The sequence below is a fragment of the Crocuta crocuta genome, unplaced genomic scaffold (genome assembly GCF_008692635.1).
Source record: "Crocuta crocuta isolate KB4526 unplaced genomic scaffold, BGI_CrCroc_1.0 scaffold172, whole genome shotgun sequence".
NCBI lineage: Eukaryota > Metazoa > Chordata > Mammalia > Carnivora > Hyaenidae > Crocuta > Crocuta crocuta.
In genome coordinates, this window is record NW_027528872.1 from 8,793,112 (window position 1) to 8,809,978 (window position 16,867).

Here is a 16,867-nt window from a genome sequence, read left to right on the forward strand (position 1 = left end):
ACCTACACCTGTATTTCTAATGAGACCTAAAAGAGTTATAAGCCTTAAGCAGAAGCCTTGTGCTCTATGTCATGATGGGTCAGGTGCCACTTGTGTGGTTTCCCTTCGAACACTCTTAGTAAATTTATAACTAGAAGTTCGATCTACTTCTCAGGCTGGCTCCTGGAACATTCAGTCTCAGAGATCTATGCTATTGCTCTTCTATGAGTAAGGGAAAAATATCCTGTGACTATATCTGCTCAGTTTTGATATATTAAAAGTCAGCACTTACCGGGAAGTGGAGGTGAAACTCACGAAGAATCAGCACTGAGTTCTCTCAATGGAAGGAGAGTGAGTTATGCAAGTTTCTATTTTTCTCTCACTCTGTTGCTGAAAAATGGGGAAAAGGACTGATTTTGAATACCAAGCAACTCAAAAGTATTGCAGCCCTTAATTTACTGCCTGCATTATTCTCAGCACACACTTCCAGTGTTAGCTTCATCTTCAGACTAGTAGCAGGAGAGCTATAGCAATTTCAAGTAACATGTCCAAAAAACAGAAACATCAGAGGAAAAGATTTGCTTTTTTTCTAAAAATATTTTTAGTTGAAATGTACTATTTCAGCTGAAATATGTATACAAAAAAGTTTAAATGTCCTAATAAGCATATAGCTTGCTGTGTCTTCACAAACGTAACTAATTTAATCGCCATCCAAATTATGGTTCTCTTTTGTGCTCTCCTACAAAGAGAAGGAAACACATCCACCTTCCTTTATACATTCTCTGTCCAGCTAGGATGGAAGAAAAGAGAAGAATGTGTAGAAACACCTAACGTACGATTAAGTATAAATCTTAGGCGACCAAGGGACTCCTCAATAGGTGTTATCAGTTATTCACTTCATGGATTCTTGTAGAAAAGATCTGGAAACCCTGTAGATTCTGAGAGACTTTCTTCTAGGAAGCAAAATATCTGAATGGTCTCTACTCTAGCAGAATTTTCTCTTTTGTGGTAGCCAGCCCTGGGGAACTGAAGTATCTGCTAAGGTAATGGAAACATGACTAGGAAGTGAAAGATCAGATGAGTGGGAGGGAGAGAAGAGGGATACCTTCCTTCTGAGGCTTAGGCTTAGCCTCAGCTACTGCATCCCTGTATCTTCTAGTTAAGACAGAAGCAGTTGTTTGTCACATGCAGCTCATGCAACAAGACCGTGATTTTAACGTTAATGGCTGTGTGTGGCAGTCCATTCTGACACTGTGAAGCAAAGGAACATACAAGGAAGCAGAGAGTTAGGGTCTCTATTAATGGAATTTTCTTCTGTTCTCACAGATTTATGAAGAGGAGAATACTGGTTAGAAATGACTCCTTAGTGACTGAATTTCTTCTTGCTGGCTTAACAGACCGTCCAGAGCTCCAGCAACCCCTCTTTTCCCTGTTTCTGATGATCTACATTGTCACCATGGTGGGCAACCTTGGCTTGGTCATTCTTATTGGTCTAAATTCTCACCTCCATACCCCCATGTACTATTTCCTCTTCAACCTATCCTTCATTGATCTCTGCTACTCTTCTGTTTTCACCCCCAAGATGCTGATGAACTTTGTGTCAAGGGAGAATATCATCTCCTATGTTGGCTGCATGACACAGCTGTTTTTCTTTCTCTTCTTTGTCATCTCAGAATGCTATATGTTGACCTCCATGGCCTATGATCGCTATGTGGCCATCTGTAATCCACTGCTGTATAAGGTAACCATGTCCCATCAGGTCTGTTCCTTGCTGGCTATTGCTGCCTATACGATGGGGTTCGCTGGAGCCTCTGCCCACACAGGCTGCATGCTCAGACTAACCTTCTGCCATGTTAATGTCATCAACCATTACCTGTGTGACATTCTTCCTCTCCTGCAACTCTCTTGCAGCAGCACCTATGTCAATGAGGTAGTAGTTCTGATAGTCGTGGGCATTAACATCACAGTACCCAGTTTTACCATCTTGATTTCTTACGTCTTTATCCTCGCTAGCATTCTTCATATCAAATCTGCTCAAGGAAGATCAAAAGCCTTCAGTACCTGTAGCTCTCACATCGTTGCTATTTCTCTTTTCTTTGGGTCAGCAGCATTCATGTATCTTAAATATTCTTCTCCTGGGTCTATGGACCTGGGAAAAATTTCTTCGGTTTTCTATACTAAGGTGGTGCCCATACTTAATCCCTTGATTTACAGTTTGAGCAACAAGGATATCAAAGATACATTGAGGAAAGTCTTGATTAAAATCCAAAGGAAAACATGTTCTGATTAGAAATTCAATATGTATTTAAAAATTTTTATGTATAATCATTTTTGAGAGAGAGAGAGACAGTGACAGATAGAGCATGAGCAAGGGAGTGGCCAAGAGAGAGGCAGACACAGAATCTGAACCAGGCTCCAGGCTCTGAGCTGTCAGCGCAGAGCCAGACTCATGAATCAAGAACTGAAGTTGGACACTTAATCGGCTGAGTCACCCAGGTACTCGAAGATATTCAATTTTTAGAAATTTTGTTTTGTTTTTCAAGAAAAGGCTTTGATCATTATCAGTGTTGTTTCTGCAGATTGTGTTACCTGTGTTTTACTAGACCTATTTTATCACTTCCCTTATAGCTACTTTGCTTCATTGTTTGCTTCTGCATTTCTGTACCTGATACCAGTTTACTAAATAACTAATAACATGTTTATAAAAAGAAAAAATATACTGACTCTTTTCTTTTCATACTGTTTCTGTCTCTGAGCCATTCCTAATCTGAACAAAAATGTAAATTTCATAAGTCACAGAAAGTTAAATTTACAGTTTTCTCTCTTAAACACAGAAGCATCAAATGCTAATAAAAATCCATCTTATTCTTCTCCATATTCTTACTGCTGTAGGCAGGAGAATTCAATGAAGTGTGTTCATTACAAACTGTGTATATAGCCTAAAGTATAATCAATTCCTCTGACATTTTCCTTTTGTTCGATTTTCTTACCAACTTTTCCTTATTATTCTGTTCTTTCTTGTTCCCTTTGAAAATGGGAAAATCCATTCTATACACCACCAGCTTTTGAGAGCCTCAAACAGTCCAGTTCATTTAAATTGAAGTGAATACATATATTGGCAAATATAGCATTAATATATATGATTAAAGGAATAATATATATGTATCCCAGAATCCAAATATGGGGGATGACTGATATATGATTGTAGTCTGGTATTTATCACTTAAAGAAAAATCTTGCATATTGGGAGAAACATGTTAGACACAGTTTTACCTATTTAATGAAGTTTATAATGAAAAAAGTGTATATGTTAATGATAATAAACTTTATCTCCAGCAATATTTTGTGAGCTTCCTTAAACCTGTGTCTTAGCCCATTTGGGCTATTATAATAAAACACCACAGACTTAGTGCCTTATAAACAAGAGAAATTTATTTCCAACAGTTCTGGAAGCTATAAGGTCAAGATCCGGGTGCCAGCACGCATGGGTGAGAGCACTTTTTTAGAACACACACTTCTCATTATATCCTTACATGGTGGAAGAAACTAGTGATTTCTATGGAGGTTTTATTTATTTATTTATTTATTTATTTATTTATTTATTTATGTGTATTTATTTTGAGAGAGAGAGAGAGAAAGAGAGAGGGAGAGGAGTTGGATAGGAGAGGAACAGAGAAAGGGAGAGAAAGAGAGAATCCCAAGCAGGCTCTGCACTGTCAGCCCAGAGCCTGACTCGGGGCTCAAACTCATGAGCCATGAGATCATGACCTGATCTGAAATTAGGAGTTGGATGCTTAACTGATTGAGCCACCCAGGCACCCCTCTTTGGAACTTCTTTAAAAGGCACAAGTCATTCATGAAAATTCCATTGTCATGAACTAAGCACCTCCCAAAGGCCCCACGTCCTAACATCATGTTTTGGGGTTAGGGTTTCAACATTTGAATTTCGCACTTTGTCTCACCAATGAGATAATAAACATTTAATGTAGATACTGTTTCCTTTAATTTTCCTTCTCTCAATGTTTTTCTCATTAGTATATTTAGAATGTCAGACATATTGGGAGGACAAGAAATGCTTGTTGAACTGAATTATCTTGCTTGTATAACAACAATAATAAATTTATTCCTAAAACAATAATTAATAAAATATGCTAAAATAACAACAATAAATAAATCAGAAAGAACACTGGGGTATATTTTGTTTTGGGGAGTAGGCTGTGGCTGTCATGGAGAGGTGCTGATCAGTGCCTCTTCAAGAGAACCAGCTATGGGGAGCGTGTTGACTGATAATCTATAGCTTATACTTCTTTGAATTCACTGTCATGTTCAAGCAGAGTCCACACTCACTCTGAGATGTGTCCAGCCAAAGGCTTAGCATGATGGTTCATACAGGAACTGGCCGATATCTGTGTAACACAGGTGTATTCTGATAGGCAGTCTTTGCCTAGGGTCTTCCTATAGTCCTAACACAATTTTTAGAACTGCAGTGTAGTCTGTCATTTTCCTACCCCATCCTTCCTTCTTTTTCTTCTTTTGTAGGCATCAGGGTTTCAACCCAGTCTGAAGGCCTTTATCATTGATTCCCTCTCCTTTCCATTTTATCCATCTCAGGCATTTACCACAATAAATGTCTTGCAGATTTAATTATTTCCTTTCATCTGCTTCATAGGGAACTCTAGATAACACAAAAGACTTACACTAACTGATTTTACCACTTAGACTTAGACTCTGGTAATGAGGACAGATTGTTTTTGTTATAAAGATAGATAAATAAGTCGTGGTACAGCATAAAATGTTCAGAGAAAAATCCTTACTTATACAGTCAATTGATTTTTAAAGAAAAATTTTTTTACCTTTGTTTATTTTTTGAGAGACAGAGACAGAGCAGGGTAGGGGTAGAGAGAGGGAGACACAGAATCTGAAGCAGAATCTAGGCTCTGAGCTGTCAGCTCTCCAGTCTGAGACCCGACTCGGGACTCAAACCCACAACTGTGAGATCATGACCTCAGCTGAAGTTGGCCGCTCAACTGACTGAGCCACCCAGGTGCCCCTATAGTCAACTGAGTTTTGATCAAGAAGCTAAATAAATCTATAGGGATAGGAAAATCTTTTATGCAAATTAATGCTGGAAATACTATTCATGAGAAAACAATTAAGTGATCTCTACTTCACATTGTATACAACAATTAATTTCAAATATATCAAACCACACATATAAAATTTAAATATAAATCTGGAAAAAACATAGAAAAGTATGTTGGTGTAGGCACAGATTTCTTAGACATATTCTAGAAAGCACTACATTCAAAAGCAAAAAAACAAAATAAAATAAACATTAAATTAGAACATCTGTTTATCAACAAAATATTCATAGGCAAGCCACAAACTTGAAAAATTTATGTTTGCAATACATATACCTGACAAAGGTATTGCAACCATAATATATAACAGGTTAAAAATTAAAAGATACCTTAATAATAAAAAGACCATCTCATAAATGGACAAATGCTTGAAAGAGACATCCCAAAGAAAGGCATGCAAATGACCAATAAGCACATGGAAATGTGCTTAACTTTCTGCACCTCCTTAGATGTGCAGTCAGTAGCTGGACAACATTCCCTCGGCAGCTGTATTGTCCTCTCTTGCTTCACTACATGGGCTGTACCTCTGGGAGACTTAAGCACTTGTCGGGTTTCCATTCATCCAAGCACCAATCCCATAGAGCTCCCCCTCTGAGATTCCAGAACCTGGTTATTCTTCCTTTTCCATGTGTTTTTACCAGTTGTGAGAATGGTTATTTTCTGTAGTTTAATAGTCTTTATATTTTTTTTTGTAGTTTAATATTTTATGCAGTTTAATAGCCTTTATATTTTTCAATCTTTTTCTCTTTCCCCCTTGTATAAACCAATTCTTTGTTTTAAATATACTCTATAGGAAGCACATATTATGCCATTTGTTTTTCTGACTGGACCTTGTCTGATACAGGTAATTCATTTTATGTAATTTTGATGGATTGATTTGCTCACATTAGGAGACATTGTCTTGTCCAATCAGCACATGCCAAATCTCAATGGCAGTGATTAGTCAGAAATAGGCATTTGGCTTGTTTTTTCTGCTATAACTATTTAAAACATTTTCTTTTCTCCCTAGAGTTACTGAGTTGGTAAGATCAAATCTAGGGATTTTGATGGTTCTCGTTTCACTACATGAGGAGAACCCATCTGAGATTAAAACTGAATAGAATTAAACAGAACAAAAGATGGGAAGAAAGACATACACATGAAGGACTTAGTCCTCTACACTCACACAAGAAGCCATGTATATCCTCAACTTAACCAATTTCACACACTCCTATGTTACAGGCTGGTTTACCTAGATAGATTTGACTTGAATTTCTGTCACTTTTTGAAGAAGTCTTTATGTACCCTGTATAAAATTGTATATATCACATCTACCACGCAATTATGCATAGTGTAGTGGTAAAAAAAAATCAATTTTGGATTCGTAGACACTTAAACATGAATCTTGCTCTGGCAGTTGCTGTTTTGACCTTGCAACAGCAATTAATCCCTCCTCCCTAATTTAGGGGGTGGGTTTTAGGGAGACACAAGGGAAGGTAGATAAAGAATCTAGCACTCTGACTGGCTAACAATAACTAATAGTGGTACAAATCTCAATTTCCTTGGCTATCTCTCTAATTATACTGAGAAATCACAGGGTCAAGGCTTACACCTCATTCTGTTTATATTCTAAATGCTCAAAAATTGTTCATTAAATGAAATGAGTCAGTAAAATCTCTAAATAAAGAGAAAGTCTATTTATGGAGTTTTAGCCCTCACATACCATCTACTTTGGGTAGAATATAACTGATCAAGACCTGGAGCATTAAACTCCAGGCTCCAGGTTCCTGTGGACTTACTGTGATCTTAGAAGTACAGTGAGAGGACTCTGGTTAAAGATGGAAGACAATGTAAGCAACTTGTCTCTGTTTCTTCTTGAAACTCACTAATGTGACAGAAAATGGGTTAAAATGGCATTGACTCATAATTTATGATTATAACCACAAATCGATAGGAATTAGGAATAGAGAGCAATAAGAGAATGTGCACGAATGTGCACGAATGTGCAGTGATAAAAGGGGGTAGAAAAGTTCCAAATTCTTATCTTCTCTTGGAGACCAGGTTAGAAAACTTAGTGTAATATGAATTTGCGATGAAGAGAGAATACAGAAGTTGTGTAAGAAGGAAGACCAAACCTTTCAAAGAGTTGGATTCTCTGGGACTTGGAGACTGGATGAAGATGACAAGTGGGAGGAAGTTGCTTCAGTTTAGTTTGTAGATTAGTTGCCTTGGATGATGGTGAAAATAATGTAGAAAATGATAACGTGGAGGAAGAGCAATGGAAATCGTAAGAAAATGCTAACATCAGTTTTGGGAACTTTGAGCCTGTGGTACATAAGCAGACATAAAATAGAGCTTTCTGAAGGGCACTTATATAAGAAGTCCATATATATGTAGACACAGATCTACATATGGATCTGCTTTTCTCGAAATGAGTGATTTTGTCACCCAAGGGACACATGCCAATGTCTGGAGAACATTTTGATGGTCACAACTGGTGCTGGGGATACTACTGGCTTCTAATGGTTAGAGGCCAGGGATGCTTTTATTCTATGATACACAAGATGGCCTTACAATAAAGAATTATCAAGTCCAAAATGTTAATAGTGTCAAGGTTGAAAAACTTTGATATAATGAATATGGATTGGGAACAGGGAAGGGGTAACAGCACTTATAAGACTCCTTTTATGTGTCAGGCATGTTTCTGATACTTTATTTTTTTTTATTTTTATTTTTTTTAGTATACAATAAATTTTAATAGTTTATTGTCAAATTAGTTTCCACATAACACTCAGTGCTCATCCCCNTCCTTACAACAACCCTATGAGATTGCTCTTTACTAAACTCATTTAAAGATATACATAGGTATAAGTAGATATAAAAATATACATACAAGGGCCAGAAAAGTTATCACTGCCTTCAGTCTCACAGTTAAGGATTTTAATGCCCAGATTTAAACTCAGTCTGACTTAGGGCCCACTCCCACTCTCTCAACAACTTTGCTAGAACATCCTATTACAGAAGTGAGATCCACAAGCATGGACAGGGCTAAAGCTATGATTTAATATTTTACTTTTGTGTTGGGGTGCCTGGGTGGCTTGGTCGGTTAAGCGTCCAACTTCGGCTCAGGTCCTGATCTCATGGTTCTTGGGTTTGAGCCCCGCATAGGGCTCTGTGCTGACAGCTAGCTCAGAGCCTGGTGCCTGTTTCAGTTTCTTTATCTCCCTCTCTCTCTGACCCTCCCCTGCTCACGCTCTCTCTCTCTCTCTCTTTCTCTCTCTCAGAAATAAATAAAACATTAAAATTTTTTTAATAAAATAAAAAAAATATTTTACTTCTCTGATCCTAGAGGCTTTAGGAAAATGCTAGAAATGGCAAGTGACCATGCCCAGATTTTCCTCTTAAAACTGTGCAAAGACTCCAGGGGAAGATGGAGGAAGTGAGTTACTTCCTTCCTCTGAATTGGGGTTTAAGAATTTCTATTGTGAAATTATAAACTGAGCAGAACATTGAGTCTCAAGGGATCCAGTGTTAGATCTATGACACAGGATATAAACGTATGCTCAATAATGTCTATCCTCAGTGGACTCATTTGACTTGGAAGGAAATAATGAGGGAGAGAATAAATCTTCTGTGCTTCTAATCAATTTTTCCAGAGCTACAAGTCATGGAATAGATTCCTACTTGAGTCAGTTGATTGTTTGGGAGCTCAAATAAGGTTGTTCTCCTCCTTGCAAGTCAAAAGGACTTCTGGGAAAATTCTCTAATAGAGATCATGGCTTATTCTCCTGAATGCCTCTTTTAGCCTGTCAAAGACCTAGGGTGTGCTAATGGATGTTGCCTCTTTCCTTGTCAGAAACTTGGACCCCTCAGGACTGTAAAGTAGAAGTCCAGCAGCAGTGAGGCCTCCAGGAAAGTGAAGGTGAGGGTTGAATTACATTTGTCTGGATAATTTCCTTTCAGACTCCAAATTGCATCCATCAAGGGTTGTGGGGAACACTAACAATTTATTAATTTATTGCTCTTGTCAGCCCTAATCTTGAATGGAGACTGGGAAGAAGGGAAGAATGATCAGCGGAGACATGGAGGGTCTACCTGCATTCTTTTCTGCACAAACAGCATGAGTGGAAGTAGAGGAGAAAATGAGGAATCATTCGGAATAATTGTAGGAATTTCTCCTTGGATTCCTTGCATGTGTCTTTAGATAACCTTGAGCCTGCTAACCAGCATATCCATCTGGAGGCAAAGGGTTAGGGTCCATTGTTAATGTCACCTTCCTACCCCTGATACTGCAGATCATACCTGTGAAGAAAATGGCTGTGGAAAATGACTCCTCTGTGACTGAGTTTTACCTTATGGGATTAACAGACCAACCTGAACTCCAACTACCTCTATTTTTTTCTGTTTTTGGTGAACTATGTGGTCACTGTGGTGGGCAATTTGAGCTTAATTTAATTTGCCTGAATTCACACCTTCACACTCCCATGTATTTTTTCCTCTTCAATCTATCCTTTATTGATCTCTGTTATTCATTTGTCTTTACCCCAAAAATGCTGATGAGCTTTATTTCAGAGAAGAACATCATCTCTTTTATGGGATGCATGACTCAGCTATTTTTCTTCTGCTTTTTTGTCAACTCTGAGTGCTATGTGTTGACAACCATGGCCTATGATCGCTATGTGGCCATCTGTAAACCTCTGCTGTACACCATTACCATGTCCCCTCAAGTCTGTTCTCTGCTGATGTCTGGTTCATATGTGATGGGTTTTGCTGGTGCCATGGTCCACACAGGGTGCATGATCAGGCTGACCTTTTGTAACTCCAATGTCATTGACCATTACATGTGTGACATCTTCCCCCTCCTACAGCTCTCCTGCAGCAGCACCTATGCCAGTGAGCTGGTGATCTCTGTTATTGTGGGCTCAGTTGTCATTGTATCTAGCCTCATTATCTTTATTTCTTATTTTTTGATTCTTGTCAATATCCTTCACATCTCATCAGCTCAAGGTTGGTCCAAAGCCTTCACCACCTGTGGCTCCCACATGGTAACTGTTGGCCTATTCTATGGATTTGGGTTGCTCACTCATGTCAAGCCATGATCTCCTGGGTCTGTGAGCCAAGGGAAATTTTTCTCAGTGTTTTATACCAATGTGGTGCCCATGCTCAACCCTTTCATTTATAGCCTCAGGAACAAAGATATCAAACTTGCTCTGAAGAAAACCCTAAAGAGAATTACAAACTGAGTAGAACCGTCTATATCTCCTTTACTATGTCTTATTGTCTGCTCTCTGGTTTTCCTCATCCTCTTCTTATTCTTTTTCTTTTTCCTTCTCCTTACCTTTCTAAATTCTTCTGGGCAGGATTTCTACTTTAGTTTCCCTTTTCTCCTATTGTCACTTAATGTAACCATGTGGGCATATTCTTGGACTCATCCTAAGTTCCAAGGTGACCCCAAACTTATCTTTATCCCCTATATCAGTTGGAGACACAAGGCTAACCTTTCCTATATAAGGATAACTCTACCTATTATTTTTTTTCTCTTGTCCTTCCCATCCAAGATAAGCCATCAGGTAGTACACTATATTGCTAGTTCATTTCTTTTCCCTCTCTTTTATTTTCTTTCTCTGAAACAATTACACAGAGAACTTCCCTGTTTCAAGGGTTTTATTACCTACAATTGCATTAAAACAGAGAAGACATGAGAAAAATTGTGGACACAATAAAGTTGTAAATACTTCCAGAAATTTTCAGAATTCTTTTAATAATGGTTCTTGTTCTGGATTTTTAGTATTATGTATGTAATGGAATTGAATACCTTGTTGAATCTAGCTTCTATCTTTTATTCTTGAGGATGCTTGGGAATGAAGGAGCCACACTACTCTGCCCACATTTTGCAATCCCCCTAATTATGAATGCCTCTGTTTATGTAGTGGTCAACTGATATTTTGTCATAAACAGGATTGAAATTACCGTCAACTTGTCTATATTTGCATGGGTCGTGATTGTGATTAAAAATCACACAGTAATATTCATGGCTACAAAGTAGGGTGTCATGTGCAATGTCAAGATTCTTTGCCTAACTGTGTAACAGGGATTCCCTTTTGCAAAGGAAGATTTGTTTCCTGCTTTCAAAAGACAAAAATATATGGCAGAATCCTTGCCCTACTGGGATTTATTTTTTTAATATATAAATTTGACTCCTCCCTTCGGTATTGTACAAGAAAAATTAAATCTGTGGTCCATATGTGTGCCACATTATTTATAAATTATATTAAAAGATAAGTCTTTTTATCCTGTTCTTAGATGAGGAAATTGTTATGTGACTTGCTGATACCCCAGGGTATTAATCCATTGTGCATCTCACAAAGAAATGGAAGGGAAGAAAGGAAAATTGTGAAGGAATAAGAGAACTTCCGGAATGTTGTTCCAGAATGAGTCTGAATGTGGGAATTTCCATTGGAATAATGTCCCCAGCCATGATGCCTGTCCAAAAGCAATTATCTATGGGCTATTGACACCCAACTAGAAAATTGCAGCTATCTCTGGAGAAGTTTGATTTTAAAGTGAGGTGACAGGGTGAGTAACAAAGATGTTTCTTTTTTTTTTTATAATAGTTTACTGTCAAGTTGGTTTCCATATAACACCCAATGTTCATCCCCACAAGTGCCCTACTCCATGCCCATCTCCCTCCTCCCCACAACATCCATCAGTCCTCAGTTTGTTTTCACCATTCAAGAGTCTCTCATGGTTTGCCTCTCTCCCCCTCCCCCACTACTTCCCCCCTTCTCCCCCAAGGTCCTTCTATAGTTCCTCCTAATCCTCCTATTTGTGCAAACATATGGTATTTGTCCTTCTCTGCCCGACTNATCAAGGATATTGGCCTGTAGTTCTCTTTTTTTGCTGGATCTCTGTCTGGCTTGGGAATCAGAGTTATCCTCGTTTCATAAAATGTATCTGGAAGTTTTCTTTCGATTTCTATTTTTTGAAATAGCTTGAAAATAATTTGTATTAATTCTGTTATAAACGTCTGGTAGAATTCCCCAGGGAATCAGGTCCAGTGCTCTTATTTGTTGGGAGATTTTTGATCACTGATTCGATTTCTTATTCGTTATGGGTCTGTTCAGGTTTTCTATCTCTTCCTGTGTAAATTTTGGTAGTGANGGTTTTTGTTTGTTTGTTTGTTTGTTTTTACTATGTCTCTTCTTCTACTGGGTTTGGAATGCTCTTGTTGCTCTGCCTCTTGTTCCTTTAGGTGAGCTGTTAGATTTTGCACTTGCGCTTTTTCTAATTTATTGACATAGGCCTGGAGTGCAATGCACTTTCCTCTTAGGACTCCCTTTGCCGCATCCCATAGAGTTTGGATTGTTGTGTTTTCATTTTCATTTGTTTCCATATATTTTTTAAATTTCTTCTTTAATTGCCTGATTGGCCCATTCATTCTTTAGTAGGGTGTTCTTTAACCTCCATGTTTTGGAGGTTTTGGAGACTTCTTCCTGTGATTGATTTCAAGTTTCAACTCTTTATGATCTGAAAGTGTGCATGGTATGATCTTAATTCTTTTATATTTATTGAAGGATGCTTTATGTCCCAGTATGTGATCTATCTTGGAGAATGTGCCATGCGCACTTGAGAAGAAAGTGAATTCCATGGCCTCAGGATGTAGAGTTCTAAATATATCTGTCAGATCCATCTGGTCCAATGTGTCATTCAAGTCCATTGTTTCTTTAGTGATTTTCTGTCTGGTTGATCTATCCATTGCTGTAAGNTCTCTCTTTTTCTCAGTTTCTTCTTTTTCTATAATAGTGTCTTCTAAATCACTTATTCTCCTTTCTGCCTCTTCAATCCGTGCATTGGACGCTTCCAGTTTATTATGTATCTCATTTATCACATTTTTTAATTCACCATAACTATTTTTAAGCTCCATAGTGTTTGTAGCCATAGTTTCTCTGATGCCTTCCATGCTTTTTTCAGGCCCGGCGATCAATTTTATGATTATTGTTCTAAATTCTTGTTCAGTTATGTTGCTTATATCTGTTTTGAGCAGTTCTCTAGCTGTCATTTCTTCCTGGAGTTTCTTTGGAGGAGAGTTCTTCCATTTTGTCATTTTGGTTAGCTTTCTATCTCTTGTTAATTTTAAAAGCTTGTTGTACACACGGCCTCACGAGTTCTGCTGTATTAGAGAGGGCTCTTTTTACTGTTCAGGGCCTGTGTGTTCAGGAAGTGTTCTTTAGATGGTGTCTCTTGGTTTCTTTTGTTGAGTGTTTGGTTATTTTGTTTCCCTACTGGTAGTGGTATATGGAACTCTCCACCATCTGTAGTTTGGCTTGTTTCTTGAGGCAGCCCTGGGAAAAGAAAACAGACAACCACAGAGGGAACACAGGTACACAAACGCACAGACAAAACCAATAAACACGCAAACCCAGGCTCAGGTAAAAACAGCTACAACAACAAAACAGCTATCTAGAGGGGATGGGCGTGGTTTGGTGTAGGCAGGTCTTGTCTCCACTGGTTTCGCAGGCCTACCTGAGGCCCCTCCTTTGTGGTTGTGGGGAGAAAAATGGCGTCACCCCAGTTCCTTCTCAACCAAGCGTTGCAAACCATTTCTTCGGTCTGATCTCTCTGTGTTGAGGATGTAGCCTAGGTGGGCTGAGTTCTATGCCCCACACCCCCTCTGTTTCCAGGTCCCAGTCCGGGGGCTTTGTTATACTGCCCTGAACAGTCCTGCCGGTTTCTGCTTCCCTGTTGCCTGGGGGTTGAGTGAGGGGTGGGGGAAGTGTCGCAGCCTCAGATCTGCTGGGGTCAAAAAACGATACAACCTGAGTGCATTCAGGAAACGAAGCAACTTCAGGTCCGCAGAGTCAGCGTCGCTGCAGTGCGCCGCTGCCGCTTCACCGGGGACTGAGACCGCCTCCGCCGGCATTGCTGCAGGTTCACCAGACCGCCGCCGCCATGGATGGTGCCGGGCGCATGGCAGTTCGGTTTTTCCTGGTGCCTTCTGGGACCAGGGCACCTAATTTAAAGTCAGCACCCCAGCCAGAGCTAAAAAACACTGTCTTTCCAAGCAAAGATTTTTTTTCCCCTCTTCTCCAAGGACGGTTCTATGAGCAATCTCAGCTTTTCTTTCCTTTCCCCTGGACTCGCGGCAGCTCACCACCACTCACAGGTTAATCACTCACCGCAGTTGCACGCAAGCCGGGTTCCCTCCCCTCCCTCTGTATCTCTGGGTCCATCTCGCTTTTATCTTCCCCAGTTCGCACTCACACACTTATGAGTTTTCCTTCCCAGTGTACTCTATCTCTTTTCCCAAACTCCTGTGGCTCAGTGTCCTATGACTTCAGGCCTTCTCTGTTTGAGAGATGGGTGCAGACGTAATGTACAGAGCTCCCTACTTCTCCACCATCTTGCCTCCTTCCGGCGAATTACAAAGATGTTTCATCACAATCTTTTTATGACTGTGATTATTTTCTGGGATAGTGGGGCTGAGGAGTTCGGGCATAAGCCTCCCTGGTAGGCATGTCACAGTTTTTCAGAGTATTATGTATACTTTATCAAGCCTGTTAGATATTATGCTATCTGTTGACAACAAGATAGAGTGCTTTATAATAATTACAATGGAAGATAGGGTTCTCCAAAATTTTCCTACTTTTGTGTGTAAATCTGAGGACAAACTGTCAATTGTCCATAACTACCTTCAATGATTTTAAAGCTAGATGTCTCTCAGGGGGTATATCCTAGTGAGGGGATATAGTAGATTATTTCTGTCATTTTTATGTTTGTATAAAAAACCATGAGTTTTGAGAAGTTCTAAAACATTAGTTTGTAAGAATAGCCTTATGAAATAATTAATGCTTTTAGGAACTTTCCATAAACCAGATTAAAATTATTGTTACAAGATGTGGCTTGGTCAGTTAAGGGTCCAGCTCTTGATTTCAGCTCAGGTCATGATCTTGCAGTTTGTGAGATCAAGCCCTCCTCGAGCTCTATGCTGACAGCGTGAAGCCTGCTTGGGATTCTCTCTCTCCCTCTCTGTCCCTCCCCTGCTTGCACTCTCATACTTTCTGTCTCTCAAAATAAATAAACATTAAAAAAACTACAGGAACAGATAATCAGGTAATTATATTTAGTATAGTACCTACCACNTCTCTCCTCTCTCTCTGCCCCTCCCCTGTTTGCATGATCTCTCTCTCTCTCTTTCAAAATAAATAAATAAATGAATAAATAAATATTTTTTTAAAATATTTTGCAAAAATAACAACAACAACAAAAAAACCCCAGACAAATTATTACTCCATGTATAGCAGCTACATGCANCAGTTAAGGGTCCAGCTCTTGATTTCAGCTCAGGTCATGATCTTGCAGTTTGTGAGATCAAGCCCTCCTCGAGCTCTATGCTGACAGCGTGAAGCCTGCTTGGGATTCTCTCTCTCCCTCTCTGTCCCTCCCCTGCTTGCACTCTCATACTTTCTGTCTCTCAAAATAAATAAACATTAAAAAAACTACAGGAACAGATAATCAGGTAATTATATTTAGTATAGTACCTACCACACTGTCATAATTTTTATTTTATTTTATTTTTTGAGAGAGAAAGAGAGCATGAGTGGTGGAAGGCAAAGAGAAAGGGGGTGGGAGGATATAAAGCAGGCTCCATGCTATCAGCACAGAGCCTGATGTGGGGCTGGCTGGAACTCACAACCCAGGAGATCATGACCTAAGCTGAAGATGGACAATCAACCAACTGAACCACCCAGGTGCCCCACTGACATCATTTTACAAAGCAAACAAACAAAAACCTTTATTCCTCAAGTAGAATATGAATGCCTCATACCCGCTTCTGTTCTTCTTTGTCTACATCCACTAAAGTGCCTGGTTAAATTGTTTGGTTTGAATTTGGCTCTAAAGCACATGTTTTTAGAAATTCACATGTTTTAATAAAGGACATAGAATAGACATACAACATCCATGTCTATAAATCCTTGGTACTTAACAAACAAGTAAAATGTGTATCACAGGCAGAGCACATAACTTGTGGTCTGAGTACTGCATGTAGGCATCAGCATTCCATAGCCTGGCTCAGTCCTGCGAAGTCAGCAGTCTTACTTCACAGGTAGAAATTCTTGTGTTGATTCAGCAAATCTAATTGATTTAACTTTTTAATTTAAACCACCTTTTATAATATTTATAAATAAAATTGTTAAAATTTAAGCCTAGTGTTTTAAAAATTAATACAATAAGAAAATTCAACATGAAGTAATTTCAGAATATATAAGCTTATTTTATGACTATTGAATGTTTGGAAATTTTGTATATGTATTTTGGTGACTTTTTAAAAGATGTGGATATTGTTATATGCTTATTTATTTTCCTCCTGTTATATCATAGTTGCTCCATCAACAATTTAAATTGGAAAATCTTTGTTTTACTTACATTCAACCCATATTAACATAAGTTAAAGGCATATCAAATCTTTTTATATACAAAACTTAATTACATAGAGTATAATCTGCTTAAGTAGATAGTTAACTTAAAAGGGTCCCTTGGTTAAACTTTAAAAGAAAACATGAATGAAATGAGAAATCTTAGAAACTTATTGTTTTAGCACTCATGAAAGGTGAATGGTACCTGTTAATCAACCAAGTTCATTTCATTACTTAAAGGAATTGAAATCTTTTCAGGTCCTTGATTTGCTACAGCACTGAGGCTGACATACTAATGGAAATATTTTTAGGTTTTATTTTTTAAATACAAAGTTCTCATTCTTTCTCCTTCAT

The 16,867-nt window shown here is 38.6% G+C and overlaps 2 protein-coding genes across 2 annotated transcripts; both read left to right on the forward strand.

Moving 5' to 3' along the window:
- Positions 1-319: 319 nt before the first annotated feature.
- On the forward strand, positions 320-2,269 carry LOC144225357 (olfactory receptor 8B3-like). The gene is made up of 2 exons (XM_077756516.1): positions 320-330; positions 1,306-2,269. Exons 1-2 carry the CDS (start codon positions 320-322, stop codon positions 2,267-2,269), a joined length of 975 nt encoding a protein of 324 aa, XP_077612642.1.
- A 7,119-nt stretch (positions 2,270-9,388) lies between these two features.
- LOC144225340 (olfactory receptor 8C8-like) lies at positions 9,389-10,342 on the forward strand. Its single transcript, XM_077756501.1, is given in 3 exon segments — positions 9,389-9,493; positions 9,495-9,546; positions 9,549-10,342. Coding segments are annotated over 3 exon segments (927 nt in total). The 5' UTR covers positions 9,389-9,412.
- Positions 10,343-16,867: the final 6,525 nt, after the last annotated feature.